The 23,523-nt window shown below is 53.1% G+C and overlaps 1 protein-coding gene across 4 annotated transcripts; it reads right to left on the bottom strand.

Moving 5' to 3' along the window:
- Nucleotides 1-223: 223 nt before the first annotated feature.
- Nucleotides 224-18,549, bottom strand: CAPN11 (calpain 11). 4 transcript variants are annotated; one of them, XM_004739806.3, is made up of 22 exons: nt 18,476-18,549; nt 11,996-12,246; nt 11,570-11,639; nt 9,695-9,813; nt 8,645-8,778; nt 8,291-8,459; nt 5,895-5,978; nt 5,712-5,797; nt 5,431-5,505; nt 5,111-5,271; nt 4,811-4,986; nt 3,844-3,855; nt 3,327-3,538; nt 2,989-3,028; nt 2,822-2,890; nt 2,682-2,739; nt 2,481-2,545; nt 2,148-2,216; nt 1,466-1,544; nt 1,255-1,371; nt 750-808; nt 502-648 (listed from the first exon to the last, which is right to left on the bottom strand). In XM_004739806.3, the coding sequence occupies exons 1-22, from the start codon at nt 18,489-18,491 to the stop codon at nt 622-624; spliced, it is 2,148 nt and encodes a 715-aa protein (XP_004739863.1). In that variant the 5' UTR covers nt 18,492-18,549; the 3' UTR covers nt 502-621. The 4 variants fall into 4 exon arrangements, with proteins under 4 accessions (XP_004739860.1, XP_004739862.1, XP_004739861.1 ...); XM_004739803.3 differs by having other exon boundaries at nt 224-808; XM_004739805.3 differs by having other exon boundaries at nt 224-808; nt 3,001-3,028.
- Between the last annotated feature and the right edge of the window lie 4,974 nt (nt 18,550-23,523).

Genomic DNA, 23,523 nt, shown 5'->3' with positions numbered 1-23,523 from the left:
CCTTGCTCCATAGAGTCAGCTGGGAGGGCCTGCTGTGCTTTTAGCAACCCTGGGACCGCACATAAAGCCGTCAACAGCGCCCTCTAGTTTTGTGACAGTCCTGCCTTCTTCCCTGGAAGTAGGGTGACACCCTGAGAGCTCCTGGGGCCCCTCTTTGGGGCTAGGTAAGTGTTTTCCACCCCCGCCAGGAATTCTCTTGGCATAGATACACGGAGACATGGAAGCCAGTGGCATGGACTGTTTATTATAATAACGCCTTCCACGTGAAGCAGAGAAGAGGGGAGCTGTGCCAGGAGGGGTAGTCAGCGGGTAGGTGTGAGCAGGAAAGTGTGGAGAGCCTCCACAGCCACTAGAGAAGTGACAATCTTGGTAAAATATACTGGGGGAATCCAGCCACCAGAAGCAGGCTGGGGAGGAAAGGAAACACAATGGGCTGGGAAGGTGGATGCTGGAGGGCTTGGAGCTGGAGAAAAGCTCGGCATCCGGGGCCACTAGCTGGAGCCCATTCCATCAGCAGAGACCGCAGAGCCCAGAGCAACAAGGAGGCCCCTGCTCTGGGGCCAGAAGCCCCACAGTGGTGGGGTCCTGGGGGTGGTGGGAGCCAGGCTCCTCGGGGATCCTCTATCCCCACATGGTGGTCTGCAGCCACTGTGGGGAGAAAAACAGATCCAAGGATGGGAGGGGGCATGGGCAGGATGGCTGGGGGAGCCGTGAGTGGGGGTGGGTGCCAGAAGATCCCTTCCACGTACCTGGTTCAGATTCAAGCGAATATAGCCAGTATTCTCGGGGTCCATGGATAGAAAGTATGCTGTTTTGGAAAGGAGGCAAGGGGAGGGGTTTGGGAGCTGAGTCTGTGGTTGGTAAGACCCATTTCCCAAGAGGCAGGATGAAAGGGAGGAAGAAGTTGTTCCTTGCTGCTTCCCAGGAAACCCTTTGCCAGGAAAGGGATTAAGGAGAACATCTCATGGCCTTGCCATGAGCCATATGCAAACCCTTATATTCAGGACCTCCACCCTAGGAGGGCAATACTATTGTTGCCCACATTTTATAGATGAGAACAGAGGACAGAAGCACAGAGACATAAATGATTTGCTCAAGGCACAGAGCCACCAAGAGGCAGAGCTGGGATTTGAACCCGTATCACCCATGCTCTTAAGATGGCGTGGTCTGGGAGCCCTGCTACTCGTGTGGGTGTGTAGGAGGCGGCCCCTGGTCCTTAGCCCAGGGTGGGGAGCGGGCAGAGGACTGACTCACTGAACATGGCCTTCAGCCTCAGGAAACAGCTGATGAAGCTGTCAAAATCCACGATCATGTCGTCGTTTGCGTACCTGGCCACCAGCACCTGCGTCACCTTGTTATTCAGCTTGATGCCTGGGAGGGAGGGGAGTGCGGAGGGGGAGTCCAGCCCTCTGGACACTGCTTCCTCCCTCCTTGCCCCCAAACCCTCTCCTGACCCCCTGCTAACCTGCCCTCTCGAGTGCCAAGCGCATCTCATAGGAGTTCAAGGTGCCCGAGTTGTCCTCGTCACACTCCCGGAAGATGTCCTGAAGGGACGGACAGGTGAGGTCGGTCGGGCCGTGTGCATGGAGGGGCGGTGGAAGTAATGAATTGCTTTAGAACAGGTAACCTACAAGGATTGCCCAAGACCCAAGGCTGCATGCCTGGGCCCACTCCCTGAGTGCCCACTCTCGTGACTGTAGGGGACGTCTGGCAAGGAGAGGGGCTTGGAAACCAAGTCAGTGTTCTGAAAGACCCATTCCCAACTGGGCCCTGTGCATGTACCTTTGAGCTAGCTGATTCCTGGGTTATACTGGTTGTTAAATATTCTGACTGGCCAGGACACCAACACTTCAACAGACCTTGTCCTGTTGCCCCACATCAGCTGCTTGCTCGATGGGGAGCCTCCTTTTCCCTCTCCCTCTGCCTGCCTGCCTGCCACTCCCCCTGCTTGTGCTCTCTCCCTCACTGTTCACATAAATAAATAAAATCTTAAAAAAGAAAACAGATCCTGTCCTGTCCTGTGTATGCGTGTGTCTAGTTGGGGGCTCCTGTTCTAGCATCATCCTTACTAATCCCATCGCTCTGGAGGACCTCCCTTTCTGCCCACCATAAACTGCCCTTGTAATTTTTTTTTTTTTTTTTTTTACCGTCCATTTCTTGATTTTTTTCCACAGGATCTGGAATTCGGGAAGCCCCAGCTTGCCAGAGCCATCTTTCTGAGGGGTGGTCAAGGATGCCAGCGGAGGGAGAAAAGAGGGAAACTTGGGGCTGGGGAAGCAGAGGGGCTCTCTGAGTGGGGGGCCGTGAGGCCAGGGGTTCCTGTGCAAGCACTAGCCAGAATGGGCTTCTTTTGCTACCTCAGAGCCGAATCCCCAGCAGGAAGGAGGGCATGGATGGCCAGAGAGGGGCCACCTCTGGGGGGGTCAAGCTTGGGGGGGGTCAGGGGGTCAGCGGTGGGAGACCCCTGGATAAGAAGATACATCCATGAGGTTGACCATACAGCGGCACACGTCTAGGCCAAAGCCCTGGGTCCTGAAGTTTTTGACTGTGAGGGAGGAAAGGGGCAGGAAGACAGAAGGAGTGAGCGGGGCATTGCAGGGGGATGCAGGGAGGGAGGGTCGAGGTGAGGAGGAAGCTGCAGGGAAAAGTTGTGAGTGGGGTCTGGCGGTTGGAAGACTCACGTTTGGTGACCACCTTGTTGAGGAGCTTCTGTAGCTCATACATGCCTATCTCCTTGTCCTAGGGAGGGGGACAGTAAACCTCTACTCTGACACCTTCACCCTGGCCACCTCCTTTGGGCACCCAGCGCTCAGCCTCTCACCTCTCCTCCTGCCACTATCTCAAACAAACGTATGAAGTCCGGATCTATGTCCTTCTCAGAGAATTTCTCCTGCAGGGAAAGGAGTGGGAAAGGAACCCGTTCCAGAAAGTTCCTTCACACTCCCCAGGTGCTTCCTCTCCTCCCTCCACCCCACAGCATCCCCTCACCTCCTGGAGTACCTCAGCATAGTTGGTTTCATCCAGTTCCCTGAGCAAAAGTGAAGGAAGCCTTGGAAATTATCCGGGATCAGGGAGACAGGGATTTTAGTGGGGGTGGTCATGAGGAGAGGTCATGTCATGTATCTGAAGCAATGTGGAACAGGCTGCATGGGATCCAGGTCCTGATTCTAGTTTGCTCCCAGCTGGGACTCCCCCATCGTTGTGCCTCAGTTTCCCTGACTTAAAATGGGGGTGGAGTTGGGGAGGACCTGATGGTTGCTCGCTAAGGGTGACATCCTGGAGCTCTTGGGCAGGTGGTCTTGGAGCACCAAGGTAGGGCTCCTCACCAGGACTCGCTGTGCTTCTCTGTGAAGACCCGAAGCAGGAAGTCAGCATCCTTGTGAGGCTCAAAGGTGGAGGGAATGATGACATATTCCCCTGGAGGCAGCCGGAGATGGCTGGTCACCTCCCGTGAGTTAGTGAAGATCTCTGAGAAGCCGTGGTCCTGATACTTGATGAAGAAGTCCTTCTTCAAGCGAAAATCCTGGATGTTCTGAAACTATATGAGCCTTGGAGGTGGGTACAGGGCTGGCATGGGAGGGTAAGGAGAGGCGGACCCCAAAAGTGAAGCTACACTGGGCACAGTTTGTGGAAGGCGTCACCACAAACTGACCAGTCCTGGACACCACCCAACTGGCAAGCAATCCCAGGAAGATCTCCTGCCCCAACTCCCACCTGGGGCCCCAGGGCACTGGAATCCTAACCCAGAGGCCTCCAGCGGCCCTGAGAACCCTTTGCTGAGATCCACCCTTTGCCAGAGGTGGGGCAGCGCCTGCCCAGAATCAAGCCCCACATCTTCTGTACCTCCTTTGGGACCTAGGAGAGGTCAGAAAGAGAGAGAGGTGAGAACCCCAGGATGGTGAAGGTGAAGGGGCTCAGGCCGTTAGAAGCCAGGAGGTGTGTGTGTGTGTGTGCGTGTGTGTGTTAGGGGAAGTTAAGGGCACTGGGACACTGGTGGTGGGGTGGGGTATGGGCTTGAATAGCTCAGAGTCCTAGTGTTAATACTGATAGTCCCTAAGTTTGGAAGAGCAAGGTACAGTTTATACAAAGGAAAAAGGAGAGCATTTTCCTGAACGCAAGCATTTTCCACGGAACACTCCTACCCTGCAGGAAGTTCATAGGTGATTACTGAAATTGAGCATTGAACATACTTCTGTAAAGGTGGCTTAGACGAAGATAAATGGGTTGTTCTCCTATAGGGATGACCAGAGCCTTTAACACGCTGATGCTCTATAGATCTCTGGGTGGAAAGCAGAGAATATAGCTTTTCCCGAAGGACCACATCTAACCTTGGAAATATCTGGAGGAATGTCTGATGTCTGTTAACCTGGTGGGTTCACAGACTAGAAGGAGGGCAAGACTTGTGTCTACGTTTGTTCACTACTGCCCCAGTGGAGACTGGACTGGGGCCTGGTACATAGTGGGAGCTCCATAACTTTTTGAACAAATGGTCATTTATAGGATTTTGCAAAGTATGATTTTGGAAACATTGTGAGGGATTTATCTTGGCTGCTGGAGTCAGTGCTCGGTGTGGGGTATCTGTGGGGAGACTCGAAGATGGTGCAGAAAAGGCTCAGAGGGTCTGGGGATTAGGACACAGGTTCTGGGGTGTCAGAACACAGCCTTGGGGGTGCAAACTTGGGCAAGTAGCCTCATCCCTGACGTTCCATCTCCTTCCTCTTTCCTATTCGTAAGGGCTTTGGAAGGGTGTTGCAGGGGTGAGGCCAGGAGAAGGAGCAAGACTGGCTGGGAGAACCGCCGGAGTGCCCACCTCGTAGATGACAAAGCCAATGGTCTGCAGCTGGGCTCCCCGGGGCCGCGCCTGTCGCCAGTTCTTCTGCATAAGGGCCACCAGGCAGGTGCACACGGCTTGGTTGTCCTCTGGGTTGTCCTCATCATCCTCCTCAGGGAGAGAGATCCTAAACTGGGGGTTGCTCCAGAATGTGTCTGTGAATGAAGCAGGTCAGCATGGCTCTGCCCTTCCCTGGGGTGGACGGGCTGCCCAATCCCGGGCCTGCCTCCTCGACAGGGCTGGGTGGGATCCGTGGGGCCCCTGTGTCCCCTCACACACCTGGGTGGTTCCTACAGCCTCCCGCGTTGCTGCCGCGCCGCCAGCTGCCCTCATAGAAGGTGGTGTGCCAACAGGTCTTGTAGTCCCCGGAGAGGGCATCGGGCGTCAGGTGACAGATCTCCAGCAGCGTGAAGTTGTCCAGGAAGTCTTTGTAGGACATCCTGTGGGGTGGGGGGACAGAGGGCAACGGCTGGAGCCTGCGGCATCCCCATACCCATAGCGCTTCCCCCCTGCCCCCCGCCTAAGGAGCCTCTCCATCAAAGGCACAGGTGGGAGGGTGGCAGAGGAAAGGAAGGAAGCCCACCCCAAGCTGTACTGACCAGAACTCCCCGTCCTCCTTCCGGAGCAGGAGCTGGTTCTGGAGGTCCGGAGACACACTTTCCCACTCCCTGGCGCTGGAGCAGAGACAGGCAATGGAGGGACAGGGGCAGGGCTAAGGAGGCATTTGGTCCTCCCCAAGGGATTCCCCCACCCCTGAATGCCTGCCTTGTGGGGCTCCTGAGTTGAATGGAGAATCTCCTGGGGAGGGCTTGGCCAGTTTGTCAGTGGCACTGTCTCGCTCTGCCCCTCACCCCTGACAGTGCTGGTCAGGGACACTTACTTGTCACTCCAGGCTCCATTCCACTCGATCCGGCCCCAGGGATTCCGGACCCGAATCAGGGTTTCTGCCCGACCTTGGTACCAGACCTGGTGGGAGGATGTGGCCCAAGGTCAAGGACCTCAGGCAGGAGAGATTCTCTGCCTTCTCCTGGGTCTCCGGGGAGGGTGTGGTTGGCAGACTCACATCCTGGATGCCGGTCACGGAATAAGCATGCCCTCTCACCAGCATCTTCTGGGTCAAGGTCTCCAACTCACTATTGCTGGTAACCTGCGGAACAGAGGAGAGGAAGTCAGGATCCAGTCAGAGGCACTGGGGCCCGCAAAGAGATGTGAGCATTCTTGGGGTTCAGTTTTTTAAAAGATTTTATTTATTTGAGAGAGAGAGAGCACGAGCAGAGGGAGGAGCAGAGGGAGAGGGAGAAGCAGACTCACCACTGAGCAAGGAGCCTGATGCAGAACTTGATCCTAGGACCCCAGGATGATGACCTGAGCCGAAGGCAGATGCTTAACTGACTGAGCCATCCAGGTGCCCTGGGATTCAGTTGTTGTTGTTGTTGTTGTTTTTAATTAAACCTGGTATTTGCAAAGAATTGTAGATTCCCAGGCAGTTGTAAGAAATAATCCAGGGAGGGGACCTGGCTGGCTCAGCCAGTACAGCAGGCGACTCTTGGTCTTGGGGTCATGAGTTCAAGCCCCGCACTGGGCAGGAAGCCTACCTTAAAAAAGAAACAATCCAGAGAGAGCCTGCGCATCCTGTATCCAGTCCCCCCTCCAAACCCCCATGGTAACATCTGGCAAACCTATAGTACAATATCAATACCGGGACGCTGAGGTTGATGTAATGTGTCGGTCTTCTACAAATGTCCCCACTCTCACCAGTAGTCCTTTGTGTATGTTCTGTGTCATTGTACCACGTGGGTAGTACCCTGCCCTACAAGCAGGGTCCCACAGCAGGACCATCCCAGCACCGGACATATCCTCTGTGCTGCCCTCTTATGACCATGCCAGCCTCTTCTGGCTATGCTCCTCCCTGCCCTCTCACAATGGCTCATCTGTTCTCCACTTCCAATTTATTTTTATTTTATTTTATATTTATTTATTTATTCAGTTCGGAGATAGAGAGCATGTAAGTGCGGGGGCAGGGGGGAGAGGAGCAGAGGGAGAGAATCTTCAAGTAGATCCCCGACCCCTGCTGAGCATGAACCTGAGCCCGGCAGATCCTAGGATCTGAGATCTTGACCTGAGCCAAAATCCAGAGTCAGACACTTAAATGATGGAGCCACGCAGGCGCCTCTGTTCTCCATTTTAAAAACATTTTGTCATTTTGGGGCACCTGGCGGGCTCAGTTGGTGGAGTATGCCACTCTTGGCCTCTGGGTTGTGAGATTGAACTCCATGTTGGGTGCAGAGATTACTTAAAAATAATATCTTTTTAAAAAAATTTTATTTATTTATTTGACAGAGTGAGACACAGTGAGAAAGGGAACACAGGCAGGGAGAGTGAGAGAGGGAGAAGCAGGCTTCCCCCTGAGCAGGGAGCCTGACATCGGGCTCGATCCCAGGACATTGGGATCATGACCCAAGCTGAAGGCTTAATGACTGAGCCACCCAGGCACCCTAAAAAAAAATCTTAAAAGGGGTGCCTGGGTGGTTCAGTTGGTTAAAAGGTTAAATGTTTAACTCTTGACTTCAGGTTCAGATCATGATCTCAGGGTGGTGAGATCGAGCCCAAGTCGGGCTCTGTGATGAGTGTGGAGCCCACTTGGGATTCTCTCTCTCTCTCTCTCTGTGTCTCTAAATAATTAATAATAATAATAATAATAATAAATAAAATAAAATCTTTAAAAAATTTTGTCATTTCAAGACCATTAGGGAAATGGAATCATACAGCATGGAACTCTCTTGGCTTTTTTCATTCAGCATATTTCCCTTGGGATTCATCCACGTAGTTGCGTGTATCAATATTTCATTTCCTTTTATTGCTGAGTCATGGCCTATGGCATATGTGCACCACAGTTTAATGATTCACTCATCGAAGGACATCTAGACTGTTCCCAGTTTCTGACCACGATGAATAAAGTCACTGTGAGCATTTGTGTGCGGGATTTTGTGTGGACATAAGTCTTCACTTCTCTGGGATAAAAGCCCAAAAATGCCAACTGTGGAGTCATACGGCTGCAGTCTAGGCTCATTTATTTATTTGAATAAATATTTGCTGGGCGTGTATAGTATGCCAAGCAGCACCCTGAGTCCCGGCATACAGCCGTGAATGAGACAAGTCACTGCCCTCACTGACTGAAACAGCCAGGAGAAGATAGACTGTGAATAATGACATTGATAAGTAAGACCATGACAGAGCACCATAAATGTTAAGATGAAAATAAAAACAAAGTAGAGAGCATATGAGGTTAGGAGCAACTGATTTAAATTTGGAGGTGGAGAAGAGAAGCCAAAGTAGGGGCATTTGAACTGAAATGTAAATGAGAAGGAGCTAGTCATGCAGCTCTCTGGGGGAAAGACCCTTCTAGGTGAAAGCCACAGCAGGTGCAAAGGCCCTGAGGCAGGACCAGGAATGGCTTACTTCGATGGAGCAGCCCATGAGGGAGGATCGCTCGATGGCCTTCCTAAGCATCCTCAGCAGGTTCCGAGGGGGCTTCTGGAGTTGGAGGCTATAGGTCACACCCCCCGTGAAGTCCTCAAAGCCCTCCACGGTGTTGCCCCCTGACAGCGCTTCATAAGACCCGTTCAGCCTGTGGGCAAAGAGAGGGCACTTTTGTGCTCCAGGATAGAGAGGTCAGCTTGGGCATGGGAGGGTGAGGGGAGGGAAGGAAGGGATGCCCTGACCTCCGTTTGTTTTTTCCCCTGATTCCAGTTGCCCCCCTAGCTGCCAGCTCTCAGGGAAGGCTTGGAGGCATGCCCAGCTTGGGACACTCACTTGGCATATGCCTTCTCCAGCAGGGCGCTCCAGAACTCAGTGCGCTCGGCGGAATGCACGAACACCAACTTGCCATTCTTTGTGGGCAGCCGGTCGTCCACCACCACATCCACCCACTGCCCAAACTGCCAAATCTGTGGGCAGCAAGGTGGACCTCAGTGGGGCTTAGGGTATCTGTCTGCCCAGGCCTTCCTCCAAGCACAGGCGTGCACCCCCTCCCACACACCTCCACACCCCTACTCCCACTCCCCCCACGCACGCCCCCACCCCCACATCCCCCACTTTTCCCCTGGGCGCGCGCGCGCGCACACACACACACACACACACACACACACGCACACGCCTTGTATAAAAACTGTGTTACTCGAGCACCTCCTGGTGGCCAGGATCAGGGACACGCCTGAGGCGGACAGGCCCCTCCCCTGAATGGCTGAGGGGTGTGGGAAAGGCAATGAAAAGCTTGAAGCTTGCCTCCAGCTCTCATCTCCAGTTTCTGCCGGGCCTCCAGAGAGACACCAGCCGCATTTTGACCTTGGGCTTCAGGATTTCTGAGGTTTTAAAAAAACTCTTGTGATTCTCAGAAACATTTTTGTGATGTGAGGAATTTGTCCACATGTCACTAAACTGAAGGAGCAGATTACAAAAATTATGTGACCCTGACTGACTGTTGACTCCCAGTGTCATATACACAAAACACATAAACACACACACGCACATGCACACACACTTCTACCAAGAGGAAGAGACAGAGAGACAGAGAGGGAGAGAAAGAGAGAGAGAGAGAGAGAAGCAGAAGGAGAGCCACAAACTGATAACAATTATTTTCTCTCTGGGCTTTAAAAAATCAGCTTACCTAATTTCTTTAGTGAGCAGACATTTCTCTGATAATTAGATAAAAGCCCACCCTAATAAATGTTATTTTTCAAAAAGAAAAGAAAGGTAAATTCCAAGCACATGTCATTCTTCTTCCTCCCTCCCCTTTTTTTTTATCTGTCTGTCTCTCTCATACACACAGCATAAAACAACTCTGGCTTTCAAATCATCCTTCACCTGAAAATGGAAAATGCCAGCATAGTTTTTCCTGAAGCTCTGCCCCCTGGGTACCACACGATACAGCAGTTTGGGGCATGTGGTAAGGGAGCCAATGGCAGCCAGCAGCCAGCAGTCCCCTGGAAAGACAGGAAGGGGGTTACCTCTCAAGCCCTCCCATAGGTGAGTGTGGGTCCCAGAATCCAAGCCCTAAAGGAGCAGGAACAGCCTCTGTGGCCCCTCCCCCACAGAGATGCGCCTCCTTTGACCCTCCCCCTGAGGAATGTTCAGGAAGGAATCTGTAGGGAGAAACTGGGCTGAAGCGAAAGGCTCTGGAGGCAGGGTGGGGGGTGTTGGCTGTGAGCCTCTTTACCTTTCCTATTAGGTAACAGATTCACAAATTAGAGCCACATACTTTGGTTTTTGGATTTGAGGAGGAGATATTTGGCCTTCATCTTGCTCCTTACCCTGAGAACTGCTGTGGGTATCTGCTTTGTGGAGACAGCCAGTATTCTCCCATCCCTTGAACAAATCCAGTCATCTTCCCCATACTGCCTTCCTTCTACTTCTACTCTATGATTACATTGGTGTAATAATCAAGAAAGCACTCCCTGATGTCACCCACTTAATACTGGAGACCCAAGCAGCTTAGTCTGTACCCCAGCTGGGTCCCTGGGCCTAGGTGTTGATGGGGGCTAACGGCAGTATCCCTAGGCCAAGGTCATCTATTGAACTCTCTCTCCTGGGTACCTCAGACTTTGCTGGGTGGGGCTGCGGGTGCGGTGGTACCCTGAGTGAGTATTCCAGGCCAGGCTGATGCCGCGGGTACTGGGAAAGCATCTGTGATTACCAATGCCCTCCTGGATGCCTTGGGGTACCCTTGCTGAGGGGAGGCAGAAGGTGGGGAGGGAAGGTTATGGATATTCCAATCCTCCATTGCCAAAAGGACACATAACCAGGAAGAAGCCGGTTCTCCTCCCACAGCCCAGTGAGCCACAGAGGCAGACATGGGGCCCAGGGTTTCCTTGGCTTCCTCCCTGCCCACAACCTGCCCTTTTCTCTGCCACAGATTCCACAGAACTCAGGCTCTAGTCTTATCCCTGGAGAAACAAGCAGGATTTGGAGGAACCCTTCCTGAGGGAGGAAGCTATCCCTTGGGGCTGTCATAGGAACCCGTGGGAGAGTGGGCTGAGGAAGCCAGTGCTCCTTTATTCGATACATCAGACTGAGGAACTCCTGGCACCTGCAGTGGCTTAGAGGTATGTCCACAAGCTCTTTGTCAATCCTCCCCTCAGGAAGTGGAGCCTAATTCCTTCCCCTCAGGTGAGGAGTGAGGGTCAGATTTCCAGCTTGCTTCGAACAAATGGGATATAGCGGAGGTGACCTGAGTGTTCTCCTGAAAGGAGGCTGCAAAAGGCATGATGGTTTCCTCTCTGTTCTCTCTCAGATCACTCTGTCTGGGGCAACAGCTAACAAGTTGTGCAGACACTCAGATGGTCCTAGGGGAAGCCTGATATCTTGACTGTAGCCTCATGAGAAACTCTGAGCCAGACCCTACCTGGTATGTTCCTCACAAATTATGAGGTGATAGATGTTTGTCATTGCTTTAAATCACTAAGTCTGGGGGCAACTGATTGTTTAGCAATGGGTAACTAACAGACCACCCAGCTTACTCCCAGACCTAGACAGCAACAGGAGGGACTGGAATCGCACCAGGCGGAATAGGAAAAATATTCCTGACAGTCTTGCTATCCTCTCCAGAGTGGAAGGGGAAGAGAGATCATCTGAATCTAGGGGTCCCAGCTCTTCAAAAGACACCCTGGCACACCTCCTACCTCAGCCATCTTCCTCATTTCACCCCCTCCTTCCACACTGGTTTTCTTGCTCCCCACTCACCAAGTACGCCTTGGCATATATCTGTTGGACTCAGCCCATTCACGATGAAGTGAGGGGTGCTTGTGATTTGCTGTGGTGAAGGAATAAAGATTTTAGGGGGTCCAAGACAACCCCTCCCAACCTCCCTCTCACCATTCCTGGGGAACGACATTCACCTCCAAGTTCTAGGGGAAAACATGGCACCTGAGGGGGAAGGCCACAGGACCAGCTTGGCAGAGTTGTAGGACGTGATAGCAAAGGTTAGTGACTGACTTTCCCAGGGGTTCTCTAAGAGGTTTGGCTTAAGTATAGCCAGAACGTCCCTAGGCCTGATCCAGGGTCGGGATAGAAGGTCGGGGGACCGGAAATATCAAAGTGATGGGGGGGTCGTGACAAACAGTCTTCCCACTCTGCCGAGCATTCCCTGCCTCCCCTCCCAGTACCCACACAAGGCCGCTGCCAGGAAATGTTCTGCACACTTTTGGAGCTGGGGCCCAGATCGTTGAAGCCCAGGGAACTGGGTTCGGCGGGGAAAAAGGAGTCCTCGAACAGTTCTCCCCTCCTCAGACAGGCTGCTTGCAGGTCCTCATAATTCTGGTTGTTGAAGTTCTCGGCATTGTGGTGTTGGCCTACGCCCTTGGCCCTGAGCCGGTTCTGGCTTATGTGGGCCGCCATTCCTTGATCCGTGAAAATGGACTCTGGTTCACAATGAAAAGACAGTTAGCTCAGTTCAAAAATGGACAAGGGGTCTGGATAGATAGTTTCTCTGAAGAAGATATAAAATAATGCTCGACACCATTAGTCGCCAGGTGAAATACAAACGTATCACAATGTTCCTCCACTTTGCACCCTCTAGGATGCCTGTAATAAAAAGGACTGATAATAATGAGGGTCGGCGAGGGTGTGGAGAAACTGGAGCCTTCATCCATTGCTGGTGGGAATATAAAAGGGTGAAGCCATTTTGAAAAATAGCCTGGCCATCCCTCAAATAGTTAAACATAGGATCCTGACCCCAGGACCCAGCGATTCCTCCTCTAGGTATATACCCAAGAGAAAGGAGAATGTATGTCCCTATAAAACGCTTGTACACAGATGGTCGTGGCATTATTCGCAAGTCTTAAAAAGCGGGAAGGAGACTCCAAGCGTCCATCAGTTGATAAATGCCCCAGTAAGACAAGAAACACACATACAAAGGAATATCATTCATACAAGGATACAATTCAAAAAGAAATGAATTGCTGGGGTACCTGGGGGGCTCAGTCAGTTAGGGTCCGACTCTTGATTTTGGCTCAGGTCATGGTCTCAGGTCATGAGGGCTCTGCACTGAGCATGGAGCCTGCTTGAGCTTCTCTCTCTCCTTCTCGCTCAGGCCCTTACCCCACTTGCGCCTGAGTGTGTGTGTGCATGTGTGTGCGTGTGTGCGCATGCGCATTCTCTCTCTCAAAAAGAAAAGATCTGAAGTACTGATCCGCGCTACAACATACATGAATCTCAGAAACATGGTGCTAAGTGACAGAAGGCAGTGACAAAGAACCACATACTACATGATTCCATTTATGTAAACTGCTCCAAATAGGCCAGTCTATATAGAGGCAGAGAGTAGTGGAAGGATGGGGTCTGAGTTAAACAGAACCCAGTTGGTGCCTCAGTGTGGGAGGCATCCAGAGTGGGGAAAAGAAGGGGCAGCTCCAGGGAGGGGCGGGAGGGTTCTAGACTGTCTAGGGGGGAGACCCAGATTGAGCCCACAGAGGGCTGAGTTCCACAGAGGCAAGAGCAGGGGGTCTCTGTGATTCGCCATCCCTCGAGGTGGCAGACGAGGAGAAGAGTTACACTAGCAAAGCTAACAGCACTGGGCGCCTGCTCTGTGCAAGGCACACCTGCCTCCAGAAAGAGCCATGGAATATTCTCAGTGACCGGAAGAGGAAGCAGGGGCCCGGAAGTCAAGGAGCATGCCCAAGGTCACGGGTGAGGGTTGCACATGGGATGCCGTCTGAGTGCAGACCCCAGACCCCTGTGACCTTTCCCTGACAATCCCTCTGAAGGGAGGAGCCTCTCCTCAGCGGGAAGTCCCGTGGACTACCACCATCTTCCCGTCTTTATCAACTAAGGGGATTATGAGCCGGTGGCAAAACTTCTCTGATGCCCCTTGACTCTTCCCACGACCCCAAACAAGCACACCCTTTCTCCAGTCCCACAGCGGTGTCTCCTGGGGATTTGCCCCTGTGGTCTCCCATTGTGAGCCTGACAAACCCAAACCAGCCTACCACCAAGAGGCCCAGCAACTTCGAGCTCAGGCAGCCGTTTCTCCACTGCCCTGAACCACTTCCGCCTCAGTGCCTCTGCCTGGAATCATTTCTGCTTCCACGCACACACCTTGTCCACTGGGAAAGTCCTGCTGCGCCTTGCAGGCCCGGATCAATGCCACCTCCTCAGGGAATCCCTCCCCTAATCTGCCCACACAGAGTTTGGGGCTGCCCTCGCATCTAGCACTTTCCTTTCTTGGGACACCCATTGCTACCGGCTCTGAGTTGGCTTGTCTGTGACTCCCCAAGGTGGAGGAGAGGGCTCCTCTGTCCACCAGTGGGTTCCCTCTGTCTCATATAGTAGCTGGACCCAGCAGGGGCGCAGACATACTTTCAGTGGATGGATGAATGAATGAGTGAATCAATGGGTGGATGCCTTGCATTGCACTCTAGTGATTTTTCATCTGTGTTTGCAAGTCTGTTTTCTCTCTCCTGCCCTGCCCCCTACTCCCTGTTCCGCTCTGGTCCACGATGGAGTAGATGTTGGCAGACATATATTTATTATTATTTATTTATTTGTCTCCCTCTCTGGAATGAAAGCTTGTGAGGACAGGGATTTCTGTCTGTTTGCTGCTGCACTGAGCACATAGGAGGTGCTTAGTAGATGTTTTGAATGACGTGCCCCAGCACTCCTTGAAGGGAGGAGGGTCATGCATGTCAGTTTCTCCCTGTGAAGGGATAGATGGGTTCCTCCCTGGGACTCTCCGTTCCATTAGGGAGAGTCCCCTATCCCCCCAGATTCCTGGTAAATGGTGTGCTCTATAGACCTCAACTCAGCACTGCCCAGAGGCCATGACTGGGCTGGGGACCAAAAAGAGCTCACCTCAGCCCAGGGAAGCCGGAGCATTGGTGCAGGCCATGAGCAAAGGCCCTGGTCCCCACATAAAGGCTCCTTGGGGGTCCACTTGGGGTCCCTGGGGCCTGTAGACTCCTGGTCCCCACTGAGAAAAGTTCACTGGCCTTCAGGATTAGGGTGAGTTTGCTGGACGGACTCGGGATCCTGCCCTTTGCTTCTTCTACGGAGCCTATGGTTTGTGACAAGACTATAACAGGAGTCTCCCCCAGTTGTAGAAGGGACTAGCACTTACAGAGCTGTTATAAAAATACTAGGACTGCCTGCAAAACCTGGTTCTAAATTATTTCCATGCATTAACTCTGGGAAGCCCCATGACAACAACCCCAAGGGCTGGGTTTGTCTCCCTGCTAGGGGGGGGAAGAACCAAGGCCCTGAGAAGTTGAACTTGTTCAAGGCTGCACGCCTGGCGTGCAGCAGTCAGGCAGGGGCAGACCTAGGCAGGCTGCTCCGAGCTCCTACCCGTCACTCGTGGCCTTGCCAGGAAGGAGCCACGGTGCAGGGGCCAAGGCTGGACTGGAAGGGATGGGGGGTCCCTCCCTTCCTCCTAGGTCTTTGTTCAGTCCCTTCCCCTCCCTCAGACTGGATAAGGTCTTGGAAAAGGGGTCTGGAAGGCACTGATTCCTCTTTCGCAGAGCTGGTGCCCTGGGCTGCCCTGAACTGGGGTGAGTAGCTGTGTGACCACGGGCAAGTTGCTTTATGTCTCGGAGCCTTGATTTCCTCATCTGCATACAGAGGCTGCTGTGTTCTACCACGAAGGGTGTTTCCGGATGAAATGATGCAAGCTACGTGAACTGGCCTTCAGCAGGTGCTCAGAAAATGTTGGTTGCCTTTCCCCCAGGGACCTGGCTGGGGAACTAGTTATTTCTTGAGTTCCTACTGCGATCATACAGCAGCCCCCCTCCCTCCTAGGCCTCAGTGATCGTAAGGAGGCAGGAACGTGTTGGGATCATCAGTGTGTGTCTGTCTCGGTGTGAGCTCCTTAGAGCAAACCGTAACTCATTGCAGCCACCTTTGAGGAGCATTTATTCTGTGCTGGGCCCTGAGGAGTCAGAAGTGAACACTCACTCACGGGGAGTTCTGAGAGGACCCTTCCAGACTCTCCCCCTTCATGGTTATCTTCACAGCAGGCTGTAGAGGCAGGGAGGAGGGGCCGGGGAGAGAGGCCACTCAGATGGGTAGGATAACTGGGAGCTTCTTGGTGGTTAGTGATGGCCCCCTTTTTCCTGAAGGGCCCCTGAGGGTGGGGTGCACCAGAAATTCCTGGTTCTGGAAGAGTCAGGGTTGGGGGCAAGGAAGTGGTTGCATACAGCTGGAATCTGGGCATTCTTCCCCTTTCCTCTCCCGTTGTCCCACTCTCTCTCTCCCCACCCAGGCCCTCTGGCTTTCTTTCTTTCTTTCTTTCTTTTTTTTTTTTAAGATTTTATTTATTTATTTGACAGAGAGAGAGATCACAAGTAGGCAGAGAGGCAGGCAGAGAGAGAGAGGAGGAAGCAGGCTCCCTGCTGAGCAGAGAGCCCGATGCGGGACTCGATCCCAGGACCCTGAGATCATGACCTGAGCCGAAGGCAGCGGCTTAACTCACTGAGCTACCCAGGCGCCCTATTTCTTTTAAAAATAGTAGAGGAGCTACTTCCCCACTCCCTCAGGCCCGGGGCGGGGGCGGGGGGGGGGATGAATAAAAGGGTGTGTTGGGGCAACAGGGGAATAAACGACTTATTTCTTTGCTCAAAGAACAGGGGGTACCTGGGTGGCTCAGGCATTAAGCAGCTGCCTTGGGCTCAGGTCATGATCCCAGGGTCCCGGGATTGAGCTCCATATCGGGCTCCCTGCTCAGCGGGAAGCCTGCTTCTCCCTCTCCCATTCCCCCTGCTTGTGTTACCTCTCTTGCTGTGTCTCTCTCTGTCAAATTAAAAAAAAAAAAAAAAAGAACCGGGGAAGACTTGGAAGGAGGCCTGTGGGGGACAAAACTTGGAGCCCCCTTCAGGTGAAGTAGGTCTAGAGAGGCTCGCTGCAGAACATCTCAGAAGGGGGATGAGGATCAGAACTGGTCTTGTTTCATCACCTGGTCCTTACCCCGTGTCGCCAGCAGGGCAGGGATGACTGTCCCACGTGACCTAGGCCTACCCTAGGACCTACCCACAGGCGTTAGGGCTAGAGATCCCCAACCTGGGAGATCACACCTCCATCGAAAGAACATTAGGCAGGGTCTAGAGACGCATTTGGTTGTCATAACCGGGGAACAGGAGGTACTCCTGGCATCGGGGGGGGGGGGGTATAGAGGCTGGCGAGGCCGCTACCCTGCTCAGGACAGCCCCATGACAGAGTTATACCGCCCCAAATGCCAGGTGCCCAGGTTGAGAGACCTGGGTTAAGTGAGGGGCCCAAGGGCACCCACGTAGTGAGATGAACCACTCTGTGCCCTTCCACCACCAGGGCCGCCTCAGGGAGGCCTCTGACTTGGCTGCCTCTCGGAGTGGCTGTGCTGGCCTCTGCTCAGGGTCTGGAAGGATCCCAGAGGGGCTGGTGTCCAAGAAAACTAGAGAACCTCAGAGGGCAGACCAAGGCTGTGAAGGTTAAATCTCAGCTTCCTCATCCCTCTGGAGTCCTCCGTCTCCTGGTCACCACTGACCCCGAGGAGTCATTTCTCACTGTCCTGCCTCCAAACTCTGCCTCTGCTGGCTGGGCCTGAATGCACTGCTCATCTGGCTGATAGGGGGAGGGGAGGCACGTGTACCATACACACACACACGCACACACACACACACACACTCCACCACAGTCATCACCAACAATGTCTCCAGTGAGGGTAACAGACCTGAGCACTGTCAGGTGGTCTAGGGACGTGGGCAAGCTGAGACAGACAGACAAGGCTGGCTGTGGGAAGGACAGACAGATGGCCATGTGTGACAAGGAAGCTCTTTGTCCCAGTTGTGTATCATGTTTCCCCTGCAGGTGGGGAGTCGTCCCTGAGGGCAGGGGCTCTGCAGCTTCCCTACCACTGGAGGCCTGCAGTTTTGGGGACAGCTGAGTTTCTAAAGCTGGCTGGAAAGAAAGATAAGATATTGTCTAGACTTCTCAGGGGACTTCGGGAGAGCGAGGACTGCCTTTGGTCTTCTCTTTGGGCCAGGCCCACACTTCCAGGGCCTGGGAAAGATGGTCATGGCCCAAGAAGCCAGGACCTGAGTGCCCCCTAGCAGAGGCCAGCTGGCCCCACCACAGGCTGGGTGAGGTGCAGGGCTGAGCCCTTCTGTGGCTGGGATTGGCTGCCCCCCCACCACTTAGCCCCCACCCCACAGAACAGTCCAACTCTGCTGAGCACCACATTCCCCAGTACTGTCTCCCTCAGGCCCTGAGGTCAGGTCCCCAGACCTGCCTCCAGAGTCCTGGTCCTGTGGCCTTCTTAGGGTCTGGTCTTTTTTGGACTAAGAGGCCCACTTTTCTGGGCCGGGGAGAGGTTCTTTCTGTTCTCTGAGTTTTAGTTTTTTCATGGCTGCTGGGGTTTCCCTCACACAAGCCTTTCTCCCAGGCCGCTATGAGAGTAGGGTGACTGCTCCCTCTCCTCTCCGACTCCAGCCTCTCAGTGGAGATAGGAGGAAGGGCTCCTGTGTGTCTGGCCACCAGCAGGGTGTCTGAGGAAGAGACCCATCTGGTCCTAGGGAGCATCCAGTCCGATGGAGGAGTCACCCTCCAGGGAACACAGCCCCTTCCCCAGGGGGAGGCCCTTGTCTACAGAAGTACAGGAGGAGTACAAGGCCCATCAGCGCCTACCTGGGGAGTACAGCATGATGGTGGCTAGCGTGGGGCTTGACAGTTGAAGGTTCTAGAGGGAGGGGGAGGAGAACCCCTACCCCCACCCAGAACTCTCCAATTGCAGTGGGAGTCCTAGGGCAGTGGCACATTTTAATAGCTGCCTGCCCCTTCTGTCTTCCTTCTCCCTGTCCCCCACAGGCTGGCGAGGTCAGCAACCTAGCCTCTTTTGATCTGCCTGGTCCCACCCCACCAATCCAAGGGCCCTCTTCCTGAGGGGACAGGAGTCCCAGCACCCCTAACCGGGGACACCTCTACCAGGCTGGCTGTCCTCACTGAACTCCATTCAGGACGAGTCTTAGGCCCCCTCTTTCAGCCCAAGGCTTCTAGGAAGGGATTGTCCCTGACACCCTAAATTGACCCTTTTATCCTAAGGGCTTCTTCATTTCCAAAAGGTACCTTCCCACTGACACGGCGCTCTCCCTGTGTGGCTCTATATCTTCACACCACCTCCTCTGTGTCTTCCCACTTCTCATACTGACACTAGCTGTATTTGGTCAGGGACCCACCCTATTCCAGCAGGACTTCATCTCAACTATTTACTTCTGCAGAGACCGCATTTCCAAATAAGGTCCCAAGCTGAGGTACTGGGAATTAGGATTTCAACGTATCTTTGTGTGTGTGAGGGGCACAATTCAACCTGTAACACTCTTCTTGGTATGGCCAGGCCACTGGCTGGCTGTCACATCTGTCCAGGGGAAAGCGTGAACTGTCTGACCTGAGAAACCCGCCCTATAGTATAGGGGACTGTCAAGGTCATCCGGGTGACCTTCTGCCTTGGTGAAGCGATTGGCCACAGAGCAGATGCTCAGGCCACTGAATGGAGCCACCGAGTCTTGTCTCAAGCCAACTTTGGACAAGTCTTTCCACCCCCCTTTCTGGGTCTCAACTTCCTCATCTCTAAGAACATTAATTACAGTTAATTAAGTTCTTATTATGTGCTGAACACTGGGCTAAGAACTTTCTGCTTATTTAATCCTTAAAACAGCTCCAGGACATGGTATCATTTATCCTCACATTACAGAGGAGAAAGATGAGGGCCAGGGGTGACATAATAAGAAATATGTCCTTGGTCTCTGCTCCTGGTCCCTGACACAGAGCTCCTAAACCCTTGGAATTTCGTGAGAGATAACTGCATCTTTTGTTCTAATGAGGTTATTCCTGGAGGATTTCGGGCTAGCCTCGGGATGGGGCTGGTGGCCAGGGAGACCAAGCCATGATTAAAAGTCTAGAACTTTCAGCCTCATTCCTCTTTCTCCAGGGAGGGGAGAGGGGCTGGAGATGAAGTTAATAAGCAATCATGCCCATATAAGGAAGCCTCCAGAAGCATCCCTAAATATGGGGTCTAGAGAGCTTCTGGGTTGATGAACACATTTATGCACTGGGAGGGTGGTGTACCCCCACACCACAGGGACGAAAGTGACTGTGCTTGGGACCTTTCTGATCTTACTCTATGACTTTCCTCCTCTGGCTATTCATCGGTATCCTTTAACACATCCTTTTCCAAGAAACTCAGAGATGTGTTTCCCAGAGTTCTGTGTGTTGTCATAACCCGTTGCAAAACCTGACAGGGGGTCATGAGAGCCCTAATTTCGATCCAGGTGACAGCCTGGGACTCATGATGGGCATCTGCAGTGGGGGCAGTCTTGTGGGATGGAGCTCTTGTGGGATCTGATGCTGACTCCAGCTGGACAGTGTCAGAACTGACTGGAATCATCAAACACCCAGCTGGTGCCTGGAGAGCTGGAGAACTGGTTGGTGTGGGAAAAGCCCCCTTTCCCTCATTTGGTGTTGGACTATTTTCTGTGTGAGGACAGTAGTTTTCCTGTTCAGAAGGTATGGTATAATTTGGCCAAAGTCACCCAGCTGGTAAGTGGCGGAGCTGGGATTTGAGCCTAAATCCTCAGCTCTTGTCCATTACCTTCTGTTGGCCTCAGCTGTAAAGGGAAGAAGAGAGATGGACTTTGGGGTTCCATGTGGCCTCCCTCCTCCTTCCCCAATTCCACCCACACCCATTGAGATCCTTTTCAGCACTCAGCGTGGAACTGGACATTCAATCCTGGTTCAGGAAATGTGCATCAAATGAGCCTGCTGAAATTCCCCCTTCCCATTCTTTTTTTTTTTTTTTTTTAAGATTTTGTTTATTTATTTGACACAGAGAGAAAGACACAGTGAGAGAGGGAACACCAGCAGGGGGAGTGGGAGAGGGAGTAGCAGGCTCCCCACTGAGCAGGGAGCCCGATGATGGGCTCCATCCCAGAACCCCGGCATCATGACCTGAGCCGAAGGCAGATGCTTAATGACTGAGCCACCCAGGTACCCCTAATTTCCCCTTTCTGACCTGGGTTCCGCCAGTGCCAGTTAGCCCTTACCTGGGCTCCCACCCTTCCCTGTCTGTTCGCTGCCCCTTAACCCAGTTCCCCAGGCTTATTTGCCCTTCCGAACTTTTCTATCTGACCTGGGGAAGGGTCCCCTCACTGCGCACACCTTATTCCCTGCCTCAGAGCTGGTGATGGAATGTTTACGGTTTAATTCAATGACCTTGGGGAAGGCCTTTGGTACCACGCTGGTCATTTTGGCCTTAATAATTGTGGGGTCTTGTCATTCCTCCCTCTTTGAATGTCAACTTTCGTGGCTGAACAGTTAGAAGTTTGAGTGGGTTTCATGGAGGGATCAAGGGCCAGATTGCTGTTTGCACCCTCTGGGACCTATTTGTTGTGTGTGCTTCCTGCTCCAAATTCACAGCCAGTTTCTGCCCACCCACCTGCTGGCACTCTGGGGACTCTGCCTGCAGGTCCATATCTCACAAGACTGTGGGTCTGTCCTGGGGGGCATGGGCGGCTCAGATGGTTAGGTATCTGCCTCTGGCTCAGGTCTTGTTCTTAGGGTCCTGGGATTGAGCCCCGTGTGGCCTCAGGGTTCCTGGCTCAGCCGGGGGTCTGCTCTCAGCCAGAGAGGTCTTCTCTCTCCCTCTGCCCCTAACCCCTGCTCTTGCTCTCACTCTGTCTCAGATGAATAAATAAAATCTTAAATAAATAAATAAATGAATAAATAAAAGGCTGTGGCTCTGTCGTACGTGTGAAAGCTGAGGCCTAGGCCAAGCTGCCCACAGCTATCCACCAGGGAACACGGGCCTTCCAAGCCACGTGTGACAGGCAGAGGGCATCTCTCTGCAAGCTGGGGTGGGCGAACCCTGCACACCACGCACCTCCTGCCCCTTGTCGGTGCATGGGCGATCTTTGACAGGCTCTGTGCCATGTTTTTTTTTTTTTTAAAGATTATTTATTTATTTATTTGACAGACAGAGATCACAAGTAGGCAGAGAGGCAGGCAAAGAGAGAGAGAAGCAGGCTCCCCGCCGAGCGGAGTGTCCAATTTGGGGCTTGATCCCAGGACCCTGAGATCATGATCTGAGCTGAAGGCAGAAGCTTTAACTCACTGAGCCACTCAGGCCCCCCCTGTGCCCGTGTTTGCTGTCCCTGCTGTTGGTCATTTCTGGTTGCCTGTCTGCAAACCTTTGTAATATCTGTTTTTTTCTCTTCCCCCTCCTATTCCTGCTCCTGGGGTCTCTCGTTTTTCCTCCTCTAGGAGTTCCTTGACTCCCTTTCTTCTCTGGGTCCTGCTGATGGGTGGGCAGGGTGCTTCAGGGACTTTCGTGCCACTTGGTCTTCTTACTCCTTGGTTTTACTGATGAGCAGATGGGTGTGGACAGGAGGGGTGGCCTTCCCCGGGTTGCACAGTGCTGTAGTGGCAGAGCTGGGACTGGAGTTCCTGGCTCTCGGGAGACCCACTAGATATGCAGGAGACACTGTGTGTGGCCACGTGGCTGGGAGGGCCTTTGGGGGATGGGCTAGAATGGCCATAGAAAATTTCTTACAGAGGGTGGATTACATTTGGGTCTGGGACCGGGCAAGATTTGGCTGGGTAGGAGACTTGTCCAGCAGGAAGCTTCTCGAGGCCTCAGGCACTCCTGAGGGGGAAGGGACAGAAGGGTGGCAGGGCCTGGCTCACTGGGTGCCCAGAAGGGCTTTTCCCAAGACTCCTTCCAGGCCGGTAATCTTGGGCAAACCCCATAGCTGCCTGCCTGAGCCTCCATAAGAAGAGGGAAACCACACTCACTTTGTAGGTACTATTAATGATCATAGCATTAATTATAGTTGACATTTATTGGGTGTTTTCCATGGGCCAGGCACTGGGCCAAGTGGGCACTTGCATATCTTATCTCAAGTAATCCTCACAGCAAACCCACGCCTGACCCTAGAGCCAACTCCCTGAGGAGTAAATGCCTTAGAACACATAATACAGCCACTTAGCATAATTCCAGAAACATAACGCCTGCTCAAGAAGTCGTAGCAACAATGACAACGAATAATATTGTTTGGTGGATTACTGTTGCCCCATTTTCTTGCCTCTCCCCTTGGGAACCACCTGCCGAGTCTTCTAGAAGTAGCCCTCCTGGGATCTTTCTGCTCCAGGAAGCCATCTTCCTGGACCAGTGGAGAACCTGTGGTTTTGCCAGGCCTTTCTCCCTGAATGTCCATCCCATTTGTGTGGCTTTTGGGGATTCAGAAAGTGGGTTTATGTCCCTGTGAGCAGTCCCACCATTTCCTCAGGGAAGGGAGTAGCGATGGAGCTGAGGGCTGATACCGGATGGGGGTGCCAGTGTGACCGCAGCAGGCCCCTCCTGCCCAAGGCTCCCCTTAAGTCTCCTGGGCCTGTTCTCTCCTCTCCTTGGAGAAACCGAGGTCCCACACCAGAAGTCTCTGCCCAGGCACTGGACAAGTCCTCCAGATATGGAGCGGGGTGCTCAGTCCCCAGCCCATGTGCCCAAGGCAGCAGCAAAATCAGACACCTGCCTCAGAGCTTTTCTTTTCATTTTTATTTTAAAGGAAAAAAAAAAAAAACAGTGCAAAAACCCATTTTCCAGTGTCAGCCATGCCCACCCCCCACCCCTAGGTCGCCTCCCTGACTGGGGTCCTGACTCTTCCTCCCACTCTGCAGCCCCTCCC

Source organism: Mustela putorius, unplaced genomic scaffold (assembly GCF_011764305.1).
Source record: "Mustela putorius furo isolate JIRA1106 unplaced genomic scaffold, ASM1176430v1.1 tig00003983_pilon_pilon_pilon, whole genome shotgun sequence".
NCBI lineage: Eukaryota > Metazoa > Chordata > Mammalia > Carnivora > Mustelidae > Mustela > Mustela putorius.
This window is presented reverse-complemented; position numbering and strand designations above follow the sequence as displayed.